This window comes from Tympanuchus pallidicinctus, unplaced genomic scaffold (genome assembly GCF_026119805.1).
Source record: "Tympanuchus pallidicinctus isolate F22 unplaced genomic scaffold, pur_lepc_1.0 scaffold1, whole genome shotgun sequence".
In the NCBI taxonomy this organism is placed as follows: Eukaryota; Metazoa; Chordata; class Aves; order Galliformes; family Phasianidae; genus Tympanuchus; species Tympanuchus pallidicinctus.
Window position 1 is genome coordinate 4,734,978 of NW_026294618.1, and position 22,406 is coordinate 4,757,383.

The 22,406-nt window shown below is 41.8% G+C and overlaps 1 protein-coding gene across 2 annotated transcripts in view; it reads left to right on the top strand.

Annotated features, from left to right (window-relative positions):
* Positions 1-22,406, top strand: part of KIF13B (kinesin family member 13B) — a 120,781-nt gene that overhangs the window by 92,435 nt on the left and 5,940 nt on the right. For both annotated transcript variants that reach the window (XM_052690865.1, XM_052690874.1), the window contains exons 33-37: positions 791-943; positions 1,988-2,065; positions 2,672-2,725; positions 9,656-9,773; positions 10,579-10,712. In XM_052690865.1, the coding sequence (XP_052546825.1) occupies positions 791-943; positions 1,988-2,065; positions 2,672-2,725; positions 9,656-9,773; positions 10,579-10,712 (537 nt within the window). The remainder of the gene's footprint in view (positions 1-790; positions 944-1,987; positions 2,066-2,671; positions 2,726-9,655; positions 9,774-10,578; positions 10,713-22,406) is intronic.

Genomic DNA, 22,406 nt, shown 5'->3' on the forward strand with positions numbered 1-22,406 from the left:
TTTGTTGAGTGAGCATCCATTTGCTTAAGTCCTTGAAGAAGCATTTTAAAGGAAAGGGGAATAAATATAGGTAGCTGAAATACCTCATGTAGGGAATGTGATAATATGTTAAAAAAGCAAACAAGCAAACGAAACCAACAATACAAACCAACAAAATATTAACCACCCTCCACACACCCTAAGTTCTTAAGTAACATCTTAATGTAACCCTTGATTCCTGAGTATGTTCATAGTTGAATCCTAATCCCTTCCTTCCAGACAGATGCTCTATCAGAGCACTTGTAAAGCATTAACACATGAAGAGCCAAAGGGCTGATTGCTGCCTGACTCTCTTTTATGTTCTGATGTATTTAACACTGTGTTTCAACGTCTCTAAAGCTATGCCCATTTTTTTTTCCTTCTGCAAGTCACTTGAAATTTTATTTCCTTCACGGAGTAGATAATGCCTTAAATGTGTTTGAGTGCTTTATAATTACAAGATATCTGAATACAGCCCTTTAGCTAATCAATGGCAATGTCTTACTGTGAGACTCTCTCAAGAAAAGAAAAAAAAAACAGGAAAAAGGGAATGAAAACCAACAACAACCGTGTATAACTTGAGGTGGTGGTGATGATTTCTGAATATGATATGGCATATTTAGAAAAGTCCAACAAGGCATTTGAATCTCCCCCTGTACTTAAGGGAAAACAGTGTTGAATCTGTCCTGCAGATTTTAAAAATGCATTTTCTTCAGGACTGATGGAGGAGGGTTTTGTTTTTAGAGCATGTCATTTCTTTTCTCCTTTCCAGGATGCTCAAGGAGCTGAAGAGCGGGAAGCACTGGCCAGAATGGCAGCAAATGTTGAAGACGCAGCTTCAGCTGACTCTGAAGCCTACATAGAGAAGTACTTGCGAAGTGTGCTGGCTGTGGAGAACATTCTCACCTTGGATCGTCTGCGGCAGGTCTGATTTTAGGGCTGTAGCACACAGCAGTTGTGCACTTACTCAGTACAGTATATGACAGTGCAGATGTTTTCATAAGGACATAGAGTGGCTGGCAACCCAAGACCCCCCCCTTAAGCTTTACAAAGTGTGCCTGTGGCAGAAGTCCAAAGAAGCAAATGTAGCTCACTTTACATAGATGTTCTCACTGAATTATCTACAAGATGGGTGAATGGGACTGGGAGCTTTGTATTACATGCACCATCTCTTATCCTTGGTTGGTTTTTAAGACTGTCCATTGCTGATTATGTAGCAGAAAAAGCAGATAGGGTTGATGTGAGCTTTTGCTTTCTGAAGGTTAGGATTTACTACAGATTTTCCAAGTTGCTCGTAGAGCTTGTGTCATTTTGAATCACAAAATCATAGAATCATTACAGCTGGAACAGACCTTTAAGATCATCTAGTCCATATGTTCATATTCTGCCTTGGAGCAACCAAACCTGTTCTCTTTAATATGTATGACACTGATTGGGTTAATCTTGAGCACTGCAACTTGATCTGTGTACCAGGGAAAATATGGAAGAGAAAAACATTTATTGAAAATTGTTCTTCTGGATATAAATTATGCAAGAGTAAAAGAAAGTTATGCAAAGCAAGCCAGAGTGTGTGCTTGCCCGCTATAAATTAATGGTGAAGTGCGACGCACTCGGAAGTATTGAAAGCAAGGTCCCTGTCATGTGTAATTAGTTTAAGGGATTAAAATAGGAGCTCAGCTACAAAAAGAAGCCTGTCTTCACATCTGTAGCAGTCATCTCCCAGAATCAGAATTAGCTGTAAAGTCCTATATGTGCCAATCAGCAAAAAACTTAATGTTTTTCCACTCTTGCACTTCTAGCTGTGTTACATACAATTTTTAGATTACAGTAAACTTCACAGATGGGAGCCAGTGCTATACAGCTGTTTAATAACATTTTTCTTGTATAGACAAAGATGGGATGATTGGAGCTTGGATTCTGGCAAAACACGCCTAGTATTTTCTATCTTTTGCTTCTGTGTGATTTGCAGGAAGTTGCAGTAAAAGAGCAGCTAATGGGAAAAGGAAAACTCTACCGGAGGAGCCTGAGCTCTCCCAATGTGAACCGGGTGAGTATTCCGTGCTGGAGTCCGCAGCAGATTGAGGGCAGCAAGTGCATCTTTCAATTACCAATCGAACATAGCAATAAATTTCCTTTTGCTTGACTGTTCTGCTTGTCTGTGCTGTTTGTCATCCTGCAAATCACTGTGGGTAGACAAAATCTGCATGTTTTCATATTTTCACCGTACGGATTAGTGTGCTTTAGAGTACCTGCATAAATCCACATCGTTGGAAAAAGCAGGACACTAGTTTTTCATCTAACTATCAACTTTTTCCCTAGAAGTTTTGAAAGCAAGTTCCAAGTATTTACTGATTTTAATTTTGTGTTGTAGAAGCATTATCTTTTTCTTGATTAGTGCATAAGAAGAAAGAGACGTTTCTGCTTTCCAACGTTTTAAATGAAATGCTTTGGTTGAGCTGATAATGAAAACTGGTCAAATTTTGGCCTCTCTTAGGTCACTAATTGGGATTTCACCTTTCATCTTCTCTCGACTTTCAGTTCCGCTTTAACTGAAGGCTTTACTTTCACCCTTCCTTGTGTTTGTCAAGTTGCATATTTATCAGTTGTTCAAGTTTTTGTTAAGAAATAATTCTGCTTGCCTTGACCATTTCAGCTTTCTGCAAGCCGCCAAGATTTAGCTCCTCCTTATAACCTGAGCAGCAATCGGGTGAGTATCTGAAGCTCTCCTGGGAAATCTTCTACTGAAAAGGAGTAGCTACCATGACTGCATTACACCAGGTGCAGGGGTGTAGTTGAGAAATATCCTTAAAAATGAGGCACACCCACCTGTTCCTTGTATCATTGAGACTGCTCATTGGAATTACTTGCTTTGTGCAGCACCAGACATCCCTGGGAAGGCTCCCATGTGTTCATCAGCCACGTAGCACTGCTGCCAACAACTGTGGGATGTGCAGGGGCAGGCCTGTGCCAAACAGACCAGGTTAAACGTAGCCATCCGTCACTTGGGGGTGTGCTTTTCAAGGGAAGTTTTCTCACTGTCTATCTTCAGAGCTCTTCCAAAGCTTTCAGTTGAATGGATGCAAACCTGTTGGATAAGGGACAAATCTGAGCTCACGTCTAAGCTCAGGTTCATCTTCAGTATAGAATGGAATGCATTGAGTCTATGCCTTTCAGGGCAGAACCCTGCAGTAGGTGATTTGATAATTCAGCCCATTACGCTCCTTAAAAATAATGGCACAGATCAAAAGTGTTTCTTTAAAAAGAGAAAAATTAAAATTAAATTTATTTTCCAAAGCCAAGATAAACTAAGGGGCTCTCTCCTGATAGATATTTTGCCCAGTGAGCATGTAGTCATTTTGAAAAGGTGAATCTAGTGGTGACAAGACGTTTTAATGCATAATGCAGTTGCACGGAATAATAGAATTTTGATGTAGTGCTCTAGCATTGGTTGCTAAATCTGCTACATCTGATCCATGTAGAGAATGCTAAAAGGTGTGCAGGTAATCAAGTGCTTACAGCAGCTTCCGTTTGGAGAGAACTGTGGAATGTCTCAATATTGTAGGTTTTTAAAGCAGAAATTAAAGTCTGGAGTACTTACATTTTTTGTTTCTCTCCTCTCCTCAACAATTTCCCTCACTTCACGTTTCAGAGTCCAAAGATCCCAGCAGAGGTAATGCATTAGGTCCACCTAATGAGTGGGATAATAATTTTATCTCACTATAAAGTTTATTTTGCTCCCTTAAACGCTTTTCCTTCCTGCTTTGAAGATGCTGCTGTTGGTGTCTCATTTGCATAGTAGACAGCAAATGAGATTTTTCTATTGAAAAGCCTGTCATTAACGCTGTGTGAAACTGCTACAAGGAAGATTCTGCTTCTTGGGGCCTTCTTATGGTTTGTTACATCCTGCAGCTATTTAGATGGCGTTTCTCAGAGTTCTTTGGACAGGGTGCAGGTATTTTAGAAATGACCCATCTTTGCTTTAACAACTAAAAAAAATACATATATAAAAGCAAGCAAATATTTGCTGGTTGTGTACAGCCTGGAAATGAGACAAACATTGAGTGAGAGTTTCTACCACGTCTTGCTGAGGCTGTCTGGCTTCAGATAGCTCAGTGCTAACAACACTTGATTGCTATGAAAGAATGAATTGAAATAAACCCTAGGACAATGGAAACCCGTATTTAATCTTCTTATCCCATTAACATTGTCAGAGGGATAACTGTATGTCCCCTTGACTGTACCAAGCTTTGGTTAAGCAGAGTTGATTACTAGTGGTTTGCATGGGGTTATGCAGCTCTTTGCCTCATTTAGGGTGGCTGCTGACAAATGCACTGTATCACTGTGATGTGGGGCTGCAGCTTCTCTCCTTGCTTGCAGAGTACCTGTTTTCAAAGCATCCTTTGCTCAGGACAATGATGGGGGCTGATGCAGGGGCTCATTCCAAAGCTGGTTCAGTTTCCATAGAGAGACGAATGGAAGCTTTTTGTAATCAGAGTGAAATGTTAATCATATTCTTAAATGTTCCTGTAGCACACGTAAAGCACACCGGTGACAGCATTTTATGTATTTTAGAACTAAGGATCCACAAATGACTTCATTTTTAGCTAAGTTAGGTGGCTTTTGCCACTTGGAAAGCAGTTCAGTGGAAAAAAAAGTTTTCTCCAGCACTGATGAATCATTACTCTCCCAGGAATTTTTGTTTACAAGTGACTATAAGAAGCTGATCTCTAACAAGTGGTTTATTGTATCACAAGAAATGTCAGTCCCAGTATAGTAATTGCATAATAAATTGGATACAGGGCTTACCTGCCCAGCCTGTGTATGTTAATATTAGTGGACACCTTTACTTATTTCACAGTCTTCCTCTCTTTAACTTTAATTCCATTACTTCACTTCCCTCTCCAATTTTATGTTATTATTCCTGGCGTTGTTGCTGCCTTTACTGTGGATCTTAACTGCATAGGAAGGCCTCTCTCATTTCTGTATGTAAAGCACTGTTCATACTGGGAAAGTTGTGAAAGTGGATTCTGCTTCAGTTTTCAGCAATATGAATGGCCAGAACACATTTTCCTGTAAAACACAATATATTTAAAAAGAGTTATCATAAGATGTAACAATGGTGTAGGTGCAACTAAGGTAGGTAGACCAGAATTATGACCTGGGCTCATAGTGCAGTCATAGATGAATCTTTCTTGCTACATGTGGTCACGCTCCCATGAAAAGCCAGAAAAGCCTCATTGCAGAACTGGAGGAGAGGTGTGATGTGGCACATTTTGAAAAAAAAACCTAAGGAATATCTCAGTGCATTGACACCAGAGAGCTCCCAGAGATCAGGTCAGAGATTCCCAGCATTTAAATGATACAAGTTGCTTAGACCTAAAGTGTATGTGCTCCAGTTAGTGAACACACAAAGCAGTGAGAGTGCTGTATGGCGTGCATGTCTGAAACTTGGCAACTTGGTATCAATGCAGTTAATAATCCTTACTTTTCTTTTCTTTTGAGAGATTGAGGCGGGTTATCTTTCAAACCAACTTAGTAAAATCTTTCATTCATCAACTGCCTTTTACCCCTCTAGATTTTTAGCACAACACTTGACCCTTCCAGTTGTTCCCAGTGTTTTCTTTCGCAGATATGTTTCTCTGTGTGCTGCCATGATTTACCTACTTTATAATGGTAAATCAATAACGGTCAACTCAAGAGTTGAGCGTCATATTGTCTCTAAATATATGTGACCTTCAACGTAAGATGATAATCCTTCTTCTCTAAAACAGATTATTTTTGATTTGAAAACCCAACATATTTTAAGTACCTGGCCAGACAAATGCTATTTTCAAGTGCACATTCCTGCTTGCAGGGCCAGTGTTTTATTTAGTCTGGTAAAATACTTAACATTATGCAGGAAATGTAGTCATCTGTAATGTCAAGACTGAAGTAAAATTTCTTAAAGATCCTAAGGAAAATAAGTGTTTGTTTGTTTTCCTAAGGAAAAAGTCACTACGTCTTGCCATTGTTTTTGTACAGGATGAATCCTCTGGAAGTGTTTTGCTCTGTTTCATATTTACTCTCATTTTTTTGAATCACTCTTCAAACAGGTCTAGAAAGCCGATGTACTTGTCTGAATGATTTCTGTTGGAACAGTCAAGGAAGGGCACTTCTGACTCAATAAATCATGATTCACAGAATGATTCAGTTGCTTCTTACCTACATTGAGTCAGTGTTCTAGTAAGTTTGCAAGCTTTCCCCACATAGTCTATTTTTGATATCTCTGTGGTATCAAGAAGCCCTTTAGACATGGCCTGTGGATAGAAAATTGTTAGGACCTGCCATCTTTGTCCATTTGTCTTTAGTAAGAGGGTCATCATCATTAAAAAGGAAAAAAAGCTTTGCTATGTTGTCCAAAAAGAAGCCTTCAGATGCTTTCCCCTCTCCCTTAGACCACCATCTACCAGGCTGATGCCATTACCAGTCCTAAAAGTAACAAAACCAAATGGTTCTTTTCACAGTTTAGTCTTGTGACCATATCCCACCAAACATTCTACTTTCTGTAAACTTCCTTAGTGTCACTGAGCTGGTGCATCACAGGAGATTGAATTACGCTGAGATTTTCCTCATCTGGGAATTTTGGCTCTCCTGCCAACTAATCCATCAGTGGAAGCCAGCAAAGTGGACTTAAAGAAAAACTCAACATCCCAAAAAGGAAGACTTTGAGCATAGTGTAGAATCACTGGAAGTTTCCACTCTGGCTTTAAACACCTACTGCAGGACTTCCAAACTACTGAGGGTGCCCACTGTTCAGGATGCTGGCCGTGCCATTCCACGCTTTCTGCCACTATCCAGTCTTGGGGCTGGATGTACCTGGAGGATGTTCATAAAGTTATTTCAATTTAAAAAAAGAAAAGCCTGAAACACATTAAATCAGCATGGCAATAGGAACATGCTGGTTTGAGCATTCCCACTTGTCTCTCCCACAGCCTGGTTCCCCAAGGACACAAAGTAAAGAGAGAAATTATTAATAGTGTTCAAGATATGGTTCCTGAAGTACAAAGATGACTGCAATATCAAATACAAATACCGGGTTAATCTGACCAGTGTTACAGCATATAAAAAAATGATAACCTTAATCCACACCCCAAAAGTGGTAAACAGCGTACCAGAGAACATATATAACAAGTAAGGTATTAAGTAATATGGGTTCATGAAAAAATTCTGAACAATCTCTGGAAAAACGGTGGATGTGGACAGTGGCAGGAGAAGGGGGAATGGTTCAAACTGAGACAGGGGAGGTTTAGGTTGGATGTTAGGAGGAAGTTTTTCCCCCAGAGGGTGGTGAGGCACTGGCACAGGTTGCCCAAGGAGGCTGTGGATGCCCCATCCCTGCAGGCATTCAAGGCCAGGCTGGATGTGGCTCTGGGCAGCCTGGGCTGCTGGTTGGTGACCTGCACACAGCAGGGGTTGGAACTGGATGAGCACTGTGGGCCTTTGCAACCCAGGCCATTCTGTGATTCTATGAAAAGGAAAAACTAACATTATGACATTAAGTTATTCTACCACTTAGAACAATTTTGTTTTAATACACTCTGGTCAAATCTGTTGTTGCCTCAACCCTTTGAGTCCCACATTGGGCACCGAATGGATGCGCTCCAGGTGTGCACCCATCACTCAGCAGCAACCAGCATGTATATCAGTGTGCTGTTAACACTGTTTCAGCTGTAAACAGGACAACACAGTAAGGTCACCTAAAAGAAATCAGCACCAATTGAAATGCAAGATGGCAAAACCCACAGTAAGGGGGTTTCTGTGCAGTGCAGTAGGAGAGATTGTTTCATAGGAGCTTTTTGTGGAAAGAATTTTCCAGACATAGCCATGAGTTTTTGATGTGTGTAAGATGTGAGAGTTGCAGGTCAAGGATAACACTTAAGATGGGGGGTTTCAGGTACGGGTAGAAGAGCTCTGTCACCTACAGTGATAGAGCAGGAAGCTTTCAAGGAGGGCTTAAACTCCAACGTCCTCAAAAATACAAGACTAAACAAACCCTGGTATTGCTGCTACTCGCAGCCTGAGTTACATCAGTTCTGACACCCAGGGTGACTGCCTCCAGTCAACTCAGACATCCATTACCCTTTAGGTATCCCAAATGTTACTTCACAGAGGCAGAGCCTGTTGTCTCTACATGTAAGAAAACAGCTACTCAAGGTGTGAAGTGCTGCTCTGCAAAAGTGTACATTACTTGCTATTCAAAGCAGGACAGCTTCTTTGGGACTGGCTTATAGATCCAAATGGAAACGATTTTTGCTCTGAGCTGCTCAGTGTGACCTTCAACCCATTGGAGAAATCTATTCCTTCTATCCTGGCTTACTTATTATTTGTGAAACATTCATGACTTCAAGTTACAGTTGAGATTAGTTTAGCTGCCTGTCATTTTTCTGTTTCAAGGTCAGATTATTTCCTTTTGTTCAGCACTGTGAAGCTTCTTGAAATGGTGTATTTCCCTTCTCTTCCATCCAGAAAAATACATAAAATCTCTGGTCATGAGTGCAGCAAGTTTCTCCACCCGTAGTGCATCCTTTCTATTATGTTCACTGTGCCATCTCATTGTGCAAGTGTTTACAACCACGATTCAGATGCAGACACCCTATAATATAGAGAACTAGAAACCATGGCATAGCTTTTCACCAGCAGAGTGATCAGAATCCAGTTTGTGTCAGTTTGGTTGCCTTAATGCCATCCTGTCTTCACAACTTTTCATTTTGAAAAAGTGAAACTTTTTCTTATATTAGAATATGATAGAGATGGGAAAATATGATTCTGCCATTTAGATTCTTGAAAATCACGCACTGTTACGAAGCAATAGCTTGGAGATTCTCTCTATTCACCAAGAAATTTTGTCACTGAACTGGTCACTGGTTGTCACTGGTAAGCTTGGGGTAGAAGAAATAGAGTCACAGAATCATTAAGGTCATAAAGTACTTCTGAGATCACCAAATCCAACCCCAGCCCACCCCACCATGCCCTCTGCCCACATCCCTCAGTGCCACATCCCCATGGTTCTGGAACACCTCCAGGGATGGTGACCCCAGCACCTCCCTGGGCAGCCTGTTCCAATACCTCACCACTCTTTCTGAGAATAATTTGTTCTTAATGTCCAACCTGAAGCTCCCCTGGGCCATATCTGACCCTAAGCACTAAAATCCAGCCTTCAGGTCTAAGGTCGTATTTACTTTCTTATTCCAAGCTCTGTCTGTCCTCACCCCTTCTCACTGGCACTTCAGCCAGACTTCACTCATGAATGCTTCCTGAGCAAATACACAGAATATTTAGGAATTTGGAGCCAACAGAACTGTTGTATTTTCACCTGGTTGTACCATACACAACTCCCAGTACAGCTGCACAGTTCGGTGCACTGTCATAAGTTTAAGGTCTCTAGGTAGATTCTTCCTGTGCCTTGCTGCAGATGGGAGCTGAGGGTGCTTATCTTAGCAGCACTGGGTGTTTCAACTAAAAGTGCCTTGGGGAAGGGTCTTTCCTCAGCTCTGCACGTTTGTAACATTTCGAAGGCGCTGTGCAAGCTGGCATGGTGTGTAAGTCTTGCTGGTGGTGTGCTAACTTCGAAAAATACAACTTTTGTTTTTCTCCCTAGGGCCGATGGGAAAGTCAGCAAGATGTATCCCAAGGTGTCACAAACTCCAGCAGGGGCATTAGTCCAACTCGTACCTCTCTGCCAGGCTCCGGGCAGCAGAACCACTCCCCTGATGCAGGTACGGGCTTTCCTGAAGCTAAGGCAGCTGTCGTAAAGATGGAGTGAAGTCACCCCATCATTGTCAAATCTAAGCACCTTTCAGAGATACGGGTTTCTCCTCCAAAGCAACGCAGCTTCCTCTCTGTGATAGGCATGTTTAAAGTTGTCTTTGATTTCTGCAGGTGCAGTCTTGATCTCAGAAGCTCAGTTTCTAAAGCCTGAAGTTATCTGGGCTCAAAACATGTATCTCTTAGGTCATTAAAACATCCAAGACTAGAAGCCTACTAATGTCTTAGAAAATAATTAGCACTAGAGCTGGGGGGTTGTTTTGCAGCGAGTGTGCCTGATGTATTACTGAGAGTGGAGTGATACAGAGTGAGGGTTTCTTTCTAACTAGGTTTTCTCAAGGGAAAGTATTAAAAGCAGCAGTATTATCAAGAAGAATTGAATGTCCATAACTTTTTTTTTTTATGTTTGTATTTCCTCGTCTTTCTTCCTCAGTATATTTTGTAATTGTTAGCAGAATTTTGTGTTGTTAGCATCTTTTTTCAGTTCTGCTTCCAGGTGATTTGTTTTTTTGCTTCTTCAAGTTGTAAGCAGTTCTGTGTTTCTAACAGCAAACAGCAAGCTTTTTCACACCGTGTGATGAAAATGACTTCCAAAATTACCCAAATTCATATATCCTGTTCTAGGAAGGAGCAAACACTCACTGCTTTTCTTTGGTTAGTGCACTGACTACAGGAAGATGTAGTTCTAGAATTAAAATGATAGCTTTGTTTTTTCACCATAGCATATCTGTTCACACTGTTCCATTTTTCTAACAGGTCTGGGTAGCCTTGCTGCTTCCTACCTGAATCCTGTCAAGTCATTCGTGCCTCAGATGCCAAAGCTGCTGAAGTCTCTCTTTCCTGTTAGAGACGAGAAGAAGGGCAGGCAGACCTCACCTCTTGCACAGCAGGTAAGATTTTAAATGAGACTGGCTATGCAGTAATATTGATGAGTGCTGTTAGACTTGCAACAGAGCACCATTTTATTTGCTGTTGCAGTGCAAACCCAACTCCTCGTCATAGTAAAGCCTTGTGATGCATTTCCCCTCCATTCTGTGCAGAGACAGTGGAGCTGTTAAACTTATTGACACAGTCAGCCCACATGGCTTTTTAGAAGTGCCAAGTACACTACCAGCATGATTGATGGTAATCCCATTTGCAGCAACAATAGTAAAATTTATGAAGTGCACTTAGTGTTGTTTGTGTACTGCCAAGTGGAAAATGTAATTCTATTTTTAATCCTTTATTTCATTTACCATCTTCCTTCTCCCCTATCCCAGCTTGGGTCACCCTTTTCTACCTTCTGCTGCGTACAGTTGCTTTTGTTTCTCATTTATTCCACATTCCAGAGAAGCTTTGATTTTTTTGATTCTGTGCTACAAAACTTCATGTGCTCCATTTGTGACTTCTGTGCAGTGAAAGGTAGCTCATGCATGGTCAAGCTGACTGCAAAACTCTACTATCTCCTAAAGAAAGCAGATGAAATAACAGAATCCCACTATAAATGATACTTTCTTCCTAATTTGAGAGACTGACATTTATTTATAAAGAAAAAGCCTTCTTCTGGGTAAACCTGGAATACTTAAAAACTGTTATGAAAATAAATCTGGAGCCAGATGTCACTTTCTAAAGTGTATGGCAGCCCATGTGGTCCATGCCTTGTTAAGCATTCAGCTAACTCTTCATAGACAGAAACTTGTCTTCATCTGTAATTTTGGAAGCATGTTTTCTGTTACCATAGACCTTTCCCATCTCTTCATGTGCAGACAAGTGTTTTAAAGGATGTCTTTCTAAAACAAAACTACAAAAAAATAATCCCTCATTTTTGTGGTATGATCCAGGCATTCTGTCCTATTGGTTGCTACAGCTGAAGAGCAGCTAAGGGGTATGCATAGATGGTAGGAATAGATTATCTCAGTGGTCTTTTCCATCCTTCATGATTCTATGATTGCAAGTAATTGCTTTGTCATGGCAGGAAGTACAGTGAAATAGTAAGAAGATAAATAGGCCAAAACCAAAGGCTTAAAAACACAGTTAAGTTTTAGTGGAACTTGTGATAGACATAGTACAAATAAAAATAAAGCAAATTTAGAACATTCTTAGTTTGACCACGACCATTTCTCTGTGAAGTAAAATGAGCAAGTTTTACTCCCAAATGTCAACTAACTTTGCATTTCACATTTTCACGTGGCCTTTTGCTTACAACAAGGTCAGTGAAGAATCTGAGATCATGAAACCTAGCACATCTGAGAAATGTAGCTGATTAAAATGAAGACAGTGACTTTCTTAAAGGTATTTGGGTATTGGATGATGCAAATAGGTGCTCTTTACAATTGCACTCAGATCCTTTTACCACTGCTGGAATTCTCACTGAATCAATGAGAGCTGAGCTGAGAAGTGAGGCCCAATTTCCTTCCTCTAGTCTAACCACCTGTTCCCACTCCTTCCTACTGTTCAAGATCACTCTTGCAGTTCTTTGCCTTCAAGTCAGTTTTTATACTACAAAGCTACCTACCTTAGGAATTTTAATTTATATTATGGATTACTATGGAAACTCAATCAGATCACGATCACAGCAAGTTTTAAGTAGGCAGGAATGCTATCTCTAATCTGTTTTAAGGAAGAAAAGCTAATGTATAAACAGGAGTGTATGATGTTTCAACGCATGTTGCAGGTCAGCCTGAAGTTTTCTGTGACCAGTGAATCAGTATAACAAAATGAAATCTCTAAGTTAGTTGTTGCTTGTACTTTTGTAATAGAAGTCAAGTCAAACAAACCTCACTGATTTCAGAGCTGCATAGATATTCTTCAGAGCTCTCTCAGTAAGCACACAGCTTCTTCACTCCTGTTAGAAATCACAGTGCACGAAAGAGCAGAAACTGAAGGAGCTGTTCCAGAATGACCTTCCTCCAAGCAGCACAAGAAATGAATGTGTGATGGTGCATGCATGCATGTAGTGACTGGCTTGAGCATCCTAGAATCATGCAATCATTAAGGTTGGAGAAGACCTCTAAGGTCATCCAGTCGAACCCCAACCCATCCCTACCATGCCCACTGTCCCTCAGCACCACAGAGTAAAGGGGTTGATGCACATTAATATGACACTGAAAAGCGAATCATCGTTTCTCGTAATCCTTCTTGCTGCTTCCTTACAACTGCTTGAGGATGCAGAAGTGGTTGCAAGCGTTAAAAACTGGCCAGAATTCCAGTGGTGGCAGTGACAAATGGCTGTGTGCTCAGGGCCTGCAATGGGGTCAGTGCTTGGCAGTCGGCTGTAACGCCTTATCACTAACCTGTCCGTGTAAGACAGCACGCTGGTAATTCCTGCATGCCTGTGCCATAGTGCAGAGTGAGGAGGGCACAAAAATGACATTGCTGCATCTCAGAAAATACAGAACAGTACGGCTTAGTTCAATGAAAGAATTGCACTTTGATATGGAGCTACAGGGGACATAACTGAGTGTGCAGGAGGAGAGTAGGCAGTGAACTACAAAAAGCTTAACAGGGAGATGAAGCCAAAAGGATATTTCAGCTGCAGTTTCAAAGGAATCTGACCTCTTAACAGGGAATTGCTGGATTTCTGTGACAGTAAACAGCAAATTCAGAGAGCTGAAGGTGACTAAAGCAACACTTCTCAAGGAAAATGGAAAGATCTAAATCACTGTTACCTGGCTAAATGCAAATGAGCAGATAGGTGGTGACAGATTTTTGAACATAAATACCAAAAAGTGAAGTGGGTCACTTGGTTCCTTTCTCCAAGTTCATCAAACAACTCAAAGAATTTCCAGAGTTCTTGTCAAGCTCTCTTTTCAGTGCATGTCTGTTGCAGCATTTGAGAGCATGTAACCATCTATTGTCATTAAAGCCCACTCCATAAAAGTGCTGCTGACCCATACTGAACTAGATGGCTGCCCTGCTGTGCTATTAAATCCCTGATATGTTACAGTTCAGCTGTCAGGGTTAGGTTCCTGTGCATGTCTGCTCAGAGCTGCATCTTCTAGGCTGAGTCTCACAGCTGATTGAAGTACTTTAGAGAATCATTTTGAAGTGAGCAGCTCTTAATTATTTCTGCAAGTTTTGAAGTGTAGCTCAGTTCATCATGACCAAGCAGCTGTCCAGGTGGATGTGTTACCAAATCACATCCCAGGCAAGTAAACAGAAGATGGAGTTGTCATCACTTGTTCTGAAAATACGCTTCTAATCTTATTATTTTAGCAACTTATTTCAATCGCGTGCTGTTGCTTGGGATCAATCTTAAGGTAGAATCAGAGAATCACAATATTATTAAGGTTGGAAAAGATCTCTAAGGTCATCTAGTCCAACCATCAAGCCATCTTCACCAAGCCTACTCATCATGTCCCTCAGTGCCACATCCCCACGGTTCTCCAACTCCTCCACCAAGTAAACGAGCGCATGTAGGTTATCGTAACATCTTGTTGAGATGGTCTTTCCCAGTGCTGTTTTTGTTTGTAGTTTCAGAAAGGCAGAGCCATGCCAGGCAAGGTGGTGGCAGCTAACAAAATTGCTGTCTTTGACCTTCTGATGCAAGTTTAGTAACTAATCTGGAGAATAATGAACCGCAATTAATGAAATCTGCTCTCGTATTCAAGTGTGTTTCTCAGACAGCACATAAAATAATTGAAAGAACTTCCTGCTCTCTAATTAGTTAGATTGAATTAATTTGGCATAATAGGATTCTTTATGTAACTAGCAGAACAGCTTCCGATGAAGCTGTTTATGTACCTAAAAGATTGGTTTCTGATGAAGCTGTTTATATACTTTTAAGTTAGAAAATGCCTATTTTATCAGTTATCTGCTGCTTTTCAATTAATTGCCAGTATGCTGTAAGTAAAAAATAATTAAATAAAACACAACAGCTTAAACCCTTTTCGGATTACTGCAATTGCTTTTTATTTTCCCAGTCTATTCTTTAAAAAGCTTAGTAGCACAGTGTGCAAGATTTAAAGCCTTGTCACTCCTTATTGCTGATCAGGAAAAGTTTAAAATGCTTGAAATATGCAGGTGGATGGAGAATCAGTTTCATCTATCTGTGCATAATTACATTACATGCACGCTCTCGACGCTTGTCTCTTTTATTAAGGTGCTGAGGCTTTCACAGTGTGCACCCAGCAGAATTGCTGTTCTTTACCTTGTGACCCTGTTGATCTCCAGGAACTGCCTGTATAATCACATTTTAAGGCATCGTTGGGTTCTGACATTAAAAATGTACATATTATATTTCACTTTCTGCTTTTTGACATTGCTGTGGCTAAAGCAAACTCCTCTAACCGGCATGGTTTGAGAAGTGGTCACCTTCATTCAATCCTTGTTGGATGGTCAAACGTCTTTCTTAGCACATGACTTCCAAGAGAGATCTGGAGTCACAGCTGTCTTAAAAGGAATAAATAAACTCTTTGAATTTCCATGCACTAATCTAATTTGCTTTTGTTTTGTGGTATAGAAATCCAGACATGTGACACGAGGAAAGGACAGCTCTCAATTTGTTCTTTCACCTTCTGGTACAGACATAGTAATTAATCTAAAACAAATGAAATGCAGTTAATGAAAAGCTTTCTGAATTGAGAAAAGACTTATTCTGGCAGTGGATTAAAAAATAGCAGTAGTTTCATGGGTGTATATGGTGCATTGCATAATTGCTAGAACTTACGTTCCTTAATCAAATGTAAATAACATGGCCTTGGAGAACCTTCTTTCAAATCTAGAAGGCATTTTTCATATAAAGAGCCATTGGGATGCTATAATCAGTATAGTTCAACAGACCTTCAGTGCCTGGCTGGGCTCATATGTGTCTGGATCTTGTGACTAAGCTATTTGTGTTTTGGTTTCTTTATAAGTTCAATTTTCCCTATCATCCTCTTTCATATAGCTTTTAATGAGAATGAGTATGGAAACCTGGCCTTTTAAACTGCTTAGTGAAAACCTCTGGAACCTCCTTGCGAACTAACCTTGAAAATGGTAACAAATTGCCCTTTTAATCTTTCTGCCTGGAAATAACTGTATAGGAAATGATGCATGTTTAATTTTGCACAAAGTACATTAAAAATGTGGAATACAAAAGTATTATTACAGGCTAATATGTTCCATGTTAGGAAGGTGAAATAAAAAGGTTTTAGTTTGGGTTGATATTTAAATATAGTTTCTTTAGGAAAAATAACAAACAAACAAACTGACAAATACAACTTCTGAGTTTTGGATCTTCTTGAGGATTGCAGATTTTGTATTGGAATAACTGATGACTTTAAAATGATTTTAAAATAGGGAGTAAGTAGGAACATTGGGCCTGGGTGGATCTTTATCACAGAATCAAAGAATGGCTTGAGTTGGAAGGGACCCCAAGGATCACGAATCTCCAATCCCCCCACCACATGCAGGGCCACCAACCTCCCAATTTAATACCAGGCCAGGCTGCATCCAGCCTGGCCTTGAACACCTCCAAGGATGGACGGGGCATCCACAGCCTCTCTGGGCAGCTGTTCCAGCACCTCACCACTCTCCACTTTGTTGACTTTGTTCAGAATTCTTACTGAATTGCTGTGTGTCTTTTGAAAGTATTTTATCCTGTCTGCTCAGAACTGAATTAAATCCACATTTAATGAGGCAACTGTCATGCCCTGCTGGAGAAATTTCCAGTAGCTGTTTGTAAATGGTGATGAGAATGTACTACTGTCAGACTGACAGTCCTTGAGCTCAGTCTGCAGATGGTAAGGCAGAGACAGCAGCAGTGGACTTTTCTGATAATACCCTTATAAGGTGCCTCAGTTATAACCTTGGCTGGTCTTGGAGAATGGGAGAGGTGCCTGAAGACTGAAGGATAGCCAAGGTCACACCCGTCTTCAAGAAAGGCAAGGAGGACGATCCAAGAAATTACAGGCCAGTCAGCCTTACTTCCATCCCTGGAAAGGTGATGGAACAACTTGTTCTGGGTGCCGTCTCCAAGCCATGGGAAGAGAAGGTCATCAGGAATAGTCAACGTGGAAAAAAAAGTTCGTTTCACCGAGGGGAAATCATGCTTGACCAACCTGCTGGCTTCTCTGTTGTCTTCACCAGTTGGGTAGATAGAGAGAGAGCAATGGATGTTGTGTATCTTGACTTCAGCAAGGCTTTCCACACCGTCTCCCACAACATCCTTGTAAGAAAGTGTGGATAGACAAGTGGATTGAGAACTAGCTGACTGGCAGAGCTTAGAGGGTTGTGGTAAGCAGCTCAGAGTCTGGTTGGAGGCCCATAGTTAGCGATGATCCCAGGGGTCAATACTACGTCTGGTCTTGTTCAACGTCTTCATCAATGACCTGGACAATAAGATAGAGTCTACTTTCAGCAAGTTTGTTGATGGTACAAAGCTGGGAGGATTGGCTGACACACCTGAAGGCTGTGCTGCCATTCAGCAAGACCTGCACAGACTGGAGAGTTGAGCAGGGAGGAGCCTGATGAGGTTTAAAAAGAGCATGCGTAGAGTCTTGTGCCTGGAGAGGAATAACCACATGCATCAGTACAGTTTGGAGGATGACCTTCAGAAAGGCACTCTGCAGAGAAGGGCTTGGGCGTGCTGGTGGACAACAGATTGTCCATGAGCCAGCAGTGTGTGCCCTTGTGGCCAAGAAGGCCAACGAGATCCTGGGGTGCATTAAAAAGAGTGTGGCCAGCAGGTTGGGAAGGTGATCCTCCCCTTCTACTCTGCACTGGTGAGGCCATATTGGACTGCTGTGTCCAGTTCTGGGCTCCCCAGTTCAAAAGACAGGGATCTCCTAGAAAGAGTTCAGCGGAAAGTTTCAAAGACGGTGAGGAGCGTGGAGCATCTCCTGTACAAGGAAAGATGAGAGACCTGGGGCTCATCTGTCTGGGGAAGAGAAGGCTGAGAGGGGGTATCATAACTGTTTATAGGTATCTGTAGGATAGAGTCAAGTCGTTGGGAGCAGGCTCTTTTCAGTGGTGTGCAGCAATAGAACATGGAGCAATGGGCAGAAAATGGAACACTGGAAGTTCTGTATTATCACAAATAATTTCTTTCTTGTGAGAGTGACAGAGCACTGACATAGGCTGCCCAGAGAAGTTGTGGTGTCTCCTTCTCCACAGGTGATTCAAGACCCTTCTGAGTGCCTTCCTGTGGAACTTACTGTAGGAATCTGCTTTAGCAGAAGGGTTTGATTTGATGATCTCTAAAGATCCCTTCCAAACCCTACAATTCTGTGACTCTATGATTTCTGGAGCTTGGAGGGTAATTTTTGGATGCACGTGTCCACTGCTTACTGCATATTGCTTATTAACAATGAACAATTTTCAACTGGTAAAATCAAGGTAAAGGGCTCTGCACTGAATCCGTCAGCCACTGTCATCAGAATCCTTTTACAAAATGTTTCATGACAGTGAAAGACAAAATGTATTTTTCTGAGTCCTTTGAAGAAGTTGCATTATATGTATGTACTACATGGGATGAAAAAGTCAATTTAGGGTTAATTTTCACAGAATCACACAGAATTGTAGGTGTTGGAAGGAACCTCCAGAGATCATTGAGTCCAACCCCCTGCCAAAGCAGGTTCCCTACAGCAGGTCGCACAGGTCGGCATCCAGGCAGGTCTTGAACATCTCCAGAGAAGGAGATTGCACCACCTCCCTGGGCAGCCTGTTCCAGTGCTCCGTCACCTCACTGTAAAGAAGTTAAATTTTAATGCTTCTGTAAGTGAAATGAGATACAAGTTTGCTTTTTGAGCTCACCAACATACCACATTGGTCTCTAGATTTCATAGAATCGTAGAATCCTTAGTGTTGGAAGGGAGCTTTAGAGGTCATCTCGTCCAGCTCCCCTGCAATGAACAAGGACATGCACTGGTAAATCAGGTTGCCCAGGACCTGATCCAGCCTGGCCTTGAAAGATTCCAGGGATGAGGCACCCTGGAATCACATCTCTGGGCAACCTGTGCCAATGCCTCACCATCCTCACTGTAAAAGGTTTTTTCCTTGTATCTAACGTAAATCTCCTCTCTTTGAGCTTGAAGCTATTTCATCTCCCAACTTGTATTGGCAGTGAGGGTTGTATGAACCTAGGTGCAAACCTTGCATTCGGATTTGTTGAACCTCATGAAGTTCACCTGGGCCCACTGCTCAGCCTGTCTGTGTCCCTCTGGATGGTATCCCATCTGTCTTGTGCATCAACCACCCCACATAGCTTGATGTCATCAAACTTCTCTCATCGCTGATAATTATGTGGCTTTTCGTTACCCCAAAGCACGTTCACTTTGGCCTCCAATCTGACCAGAAATTATTGTGCAAACACTGAGAAATCCTTCTAAACTCGCAGTACAAAGGAGCAGCTCCCAGGAAAAAGACAAATTTTATTCCATGGAGGTTCAAAGATGCTTTAAAGTGTATTGCTTTCATGTCCTCTCGTACTCCATGTTTTGTCAGCTTGGTGGAAGGAACTGTGCCAAGAATTATCGCAGTAAAAGGGTCATGTTTTGCCTTTGCCTAAATGTGTCTGCTTTCACAGTCAATATCTGCACACGTTTTATGACAAAATTTGGCTCTCAGTTCAGAAATATTTTGCATCCAGTAAATGCCTTCACAGATAATCAGACGCGCTGTTTGGAATATCCCCCCCGAGTAACTTCACTACATTTCCTAGCAAAGATCTGTTTTAGTACCTTTGCTCCCCTCGTGAGGGTGTTTCTGCCCATCTGTTTCTTGTCAGCACCAAACTTGGGCAAGTGCCACTTCTCGTAATTGCTTTTTTCTCCATGTTTTTCTAAACATTGCTTGGCAAAGTTAACATAGGAGTTTGGAGATTTGTCATCCTTTCAGGAGGAGAGCATCATCTTAGCAATTGATGAGGAATGATTAAAGTGTAACGGGTGTATTTACTTTTTAGATTGCATGGATTTACATGTTGCAAGACTTAAGGTGTTTGAGAGATAAAAAAACAAACAAATCCAACCACAAAGAACAACACTTTCCTCTGTTTGTTTGTTTTCCAGGGAGGAAAGGAAATCAAAGGCATTGAGAATTATCATTAACTGCTTCTTCTTATTCCAATTCTGAGTCTCTCATAATGATGCATTTCCTGGAGGTGGAACATATATATTGGGGCAAAATGGGGCAGAGGAAGGGATTTTCTTTTGTGGTACCAGCATGAGAGCTCAGAGCTGGCTGTAGTTCTTGGTGCTCATTATAGAATCACAGGACCCTTGAAGTCCATCTGTCCCACTCCCTGCACTGCACAGGGGCACCCACAGCTCCATCAGTGCTCACAGCCCATCCAGCCTGACCTTGGCTGTCTGCAGGGATGGGGGAACAGCCACCTCTGGGCAACCTGTGCCAGTGCCTCACCACCCTGACTGTAAAAAACTTCTTCCTTATATCCAGTCTAAATCTTCACCTCTTCTGGTCTGAAACTATTCCCCCTGTCCTCTTGTCCCACCAACATATCCTGATAAAGACTGTCTCCTCTCTTACAGCTCCCCTTTAGACACGGACAGGCCACTCTCAGGTCACCTCGCAGCCTTCTCTTCTCCATGCTGCACAGCTCCAGCTCTCTCAGACTGTCCTTGCAGGAGATCCTTCAAAAATGATCCCTGGGATCATTTTTGTGGCTCTCCTCTGGATGCACTCCAACAGCTCCATGTCTGTGACTCCAAATTCCCCTTCTGTATCATTCCCTTTCTGTACCAGATGACACACAGCAGTGTAGAAACAACAAGGACAGTGATTTTTCTTTACACAACCTTTCTGAGGTGCCAGAAAACAGTGTGTGGTGTGTTGGGCTGCAGAGGTATTTAACAGGGATTATCTGAACTCAAGGGCCCTGGCTCATGGCTGAGGTTCACATGTCCCTCTGCAAAAGATTTGAAGTGCTGTGGAAGTGCCTGCCCAGGGATTAGCCCTAATGCCTTATGCCTAATGATTTCTTTTAATTAGAAGGTGATATTTAACAGCTTGGCTTTGTGCTGCTTTCCAAGATGGGCCAACCGTGCTTCAAAGACAGATAAAGATAAGTGTTCTGCCAAGTACTCCAGCTGCTTTAACACGCTTATAAGCCTCTGTTACAACTAAAACATGCAGTGTATTCTTAGAAGAAAGTGAATCTCTCTCCTCTCTAGTCTATGTAAAGTGAAACACTTGTCTGTTATGACAGTTAAGTTATCCTTGCATGTCCAAGTTGGTTCTTCTGGACACGTCAGAGTACTTACTGAACCTCACTGCTCTGAGCTGTTTCTGAGATCAGGTGCAAATCAGTGTCACATTTTTCAGGTTCATGCTTTTGTCTTAGAAGATTGCCACTTTACTTTGGGCCTGATGGCCATAGGTTGGCAGTCAGACTAAGTGATTTTAGTGGTCTTTTCCAACCTTTATGATTCTATGATTTATGCCAGAGGAATCTGAAGATTTATGCCAGAGGAATCTGAAGACCCCAGACACCACTGGGTGATGAGCCCTAAATTTGTTTATTTTGGGGCTTCATTGCTTTCTTTGATTCTGGTTGCCATCTGCTTCTTGCCCATGTCACATAGTGCTCGTTCCCCATGCATACCGCATAGATGCAGTGTGCTCTGAGCCCCCTTCAGTGTATACTTCCAATTAGCAAGTTTAAAGATGAGCACCCCCTCCTCCTGCTTCCTTTCACTGAGCTGAAGCTTTAATGTCTCTACCAAAAAAAAAAAAAAGGTTATTTTGATCCACTGTGAAACTGTTGGTTGTTTCTGTCTGTCTTTTGTCTCTTAGTTTTACTTTGAACAACTGTGGTTTTGTTTAATGCCTGGCAATCTCTGCATAGCTGTTCTTGTCCCCATGTGTTTTTCTTTTTGGGGGAGGATCAGTCAATCATATTCCTACTTCACTTTGCTCAGAAAGGATGCAAGAGAAGAGTACCTCACTCTTCAGTTGGAAAGTTTCAGTTCTGTAAATTGGATTCTGGAAGTATGCCTTGGAGATGGGCACTGCCTGTGTGTTTCTGCAGAAGGAGTTCTCAAGTGCCTCAGAGAGAGGAGAACAAGAAGAAAAGGAAAGAAGCAGACTGCTCCCTAATTGCCCTTAAGGAGTTCTTTCCCTTAAGCATGAACCTACAATTGCAGCATGTTGCTGAAGAGTTGTTTCAGCCTTTTTCTCCTCTCTTGCCTTCCCGTGTCTCGCTCCCAAGGTCCTCCATTGACTGGGTGGTCCCATTCCCTCCTGTGACAGCAGTGCATGGCAGTGAGTCAAGTAACAGAGTTATGGCCCTGTGGCACAGTTGGCTGCTGCTGTCTCAGGAGATGCCTTCAAGTGATTATTTCAAACCTTTCAAAAGCAAAAGCGCCAAGCACTGAATAGGGAGCAACGTTTGTAGTCAAAGCCTTCGTGTCAAAGCCCAGTTGTGAAAGAGAGAATTTGGTGGGAGCACAGAAGCAGTCCTTCTGGCACGGGACCAATATGTTGTCATTAGCAAATTAGTAAGCATGGCTAAAATCTAAACTAAATTGAGGTACTGGAGAAGGAGAAAGTTGTGGGGAGGGACTGGAGCTGAGGATTGCACCAAGCAGAGTGACCTCAGACCTCTTTGCCATCTGGTTGCTCAACGCTGTGCCCTTTATCGCTCCATGTAAGAAATGTCTGTGCTG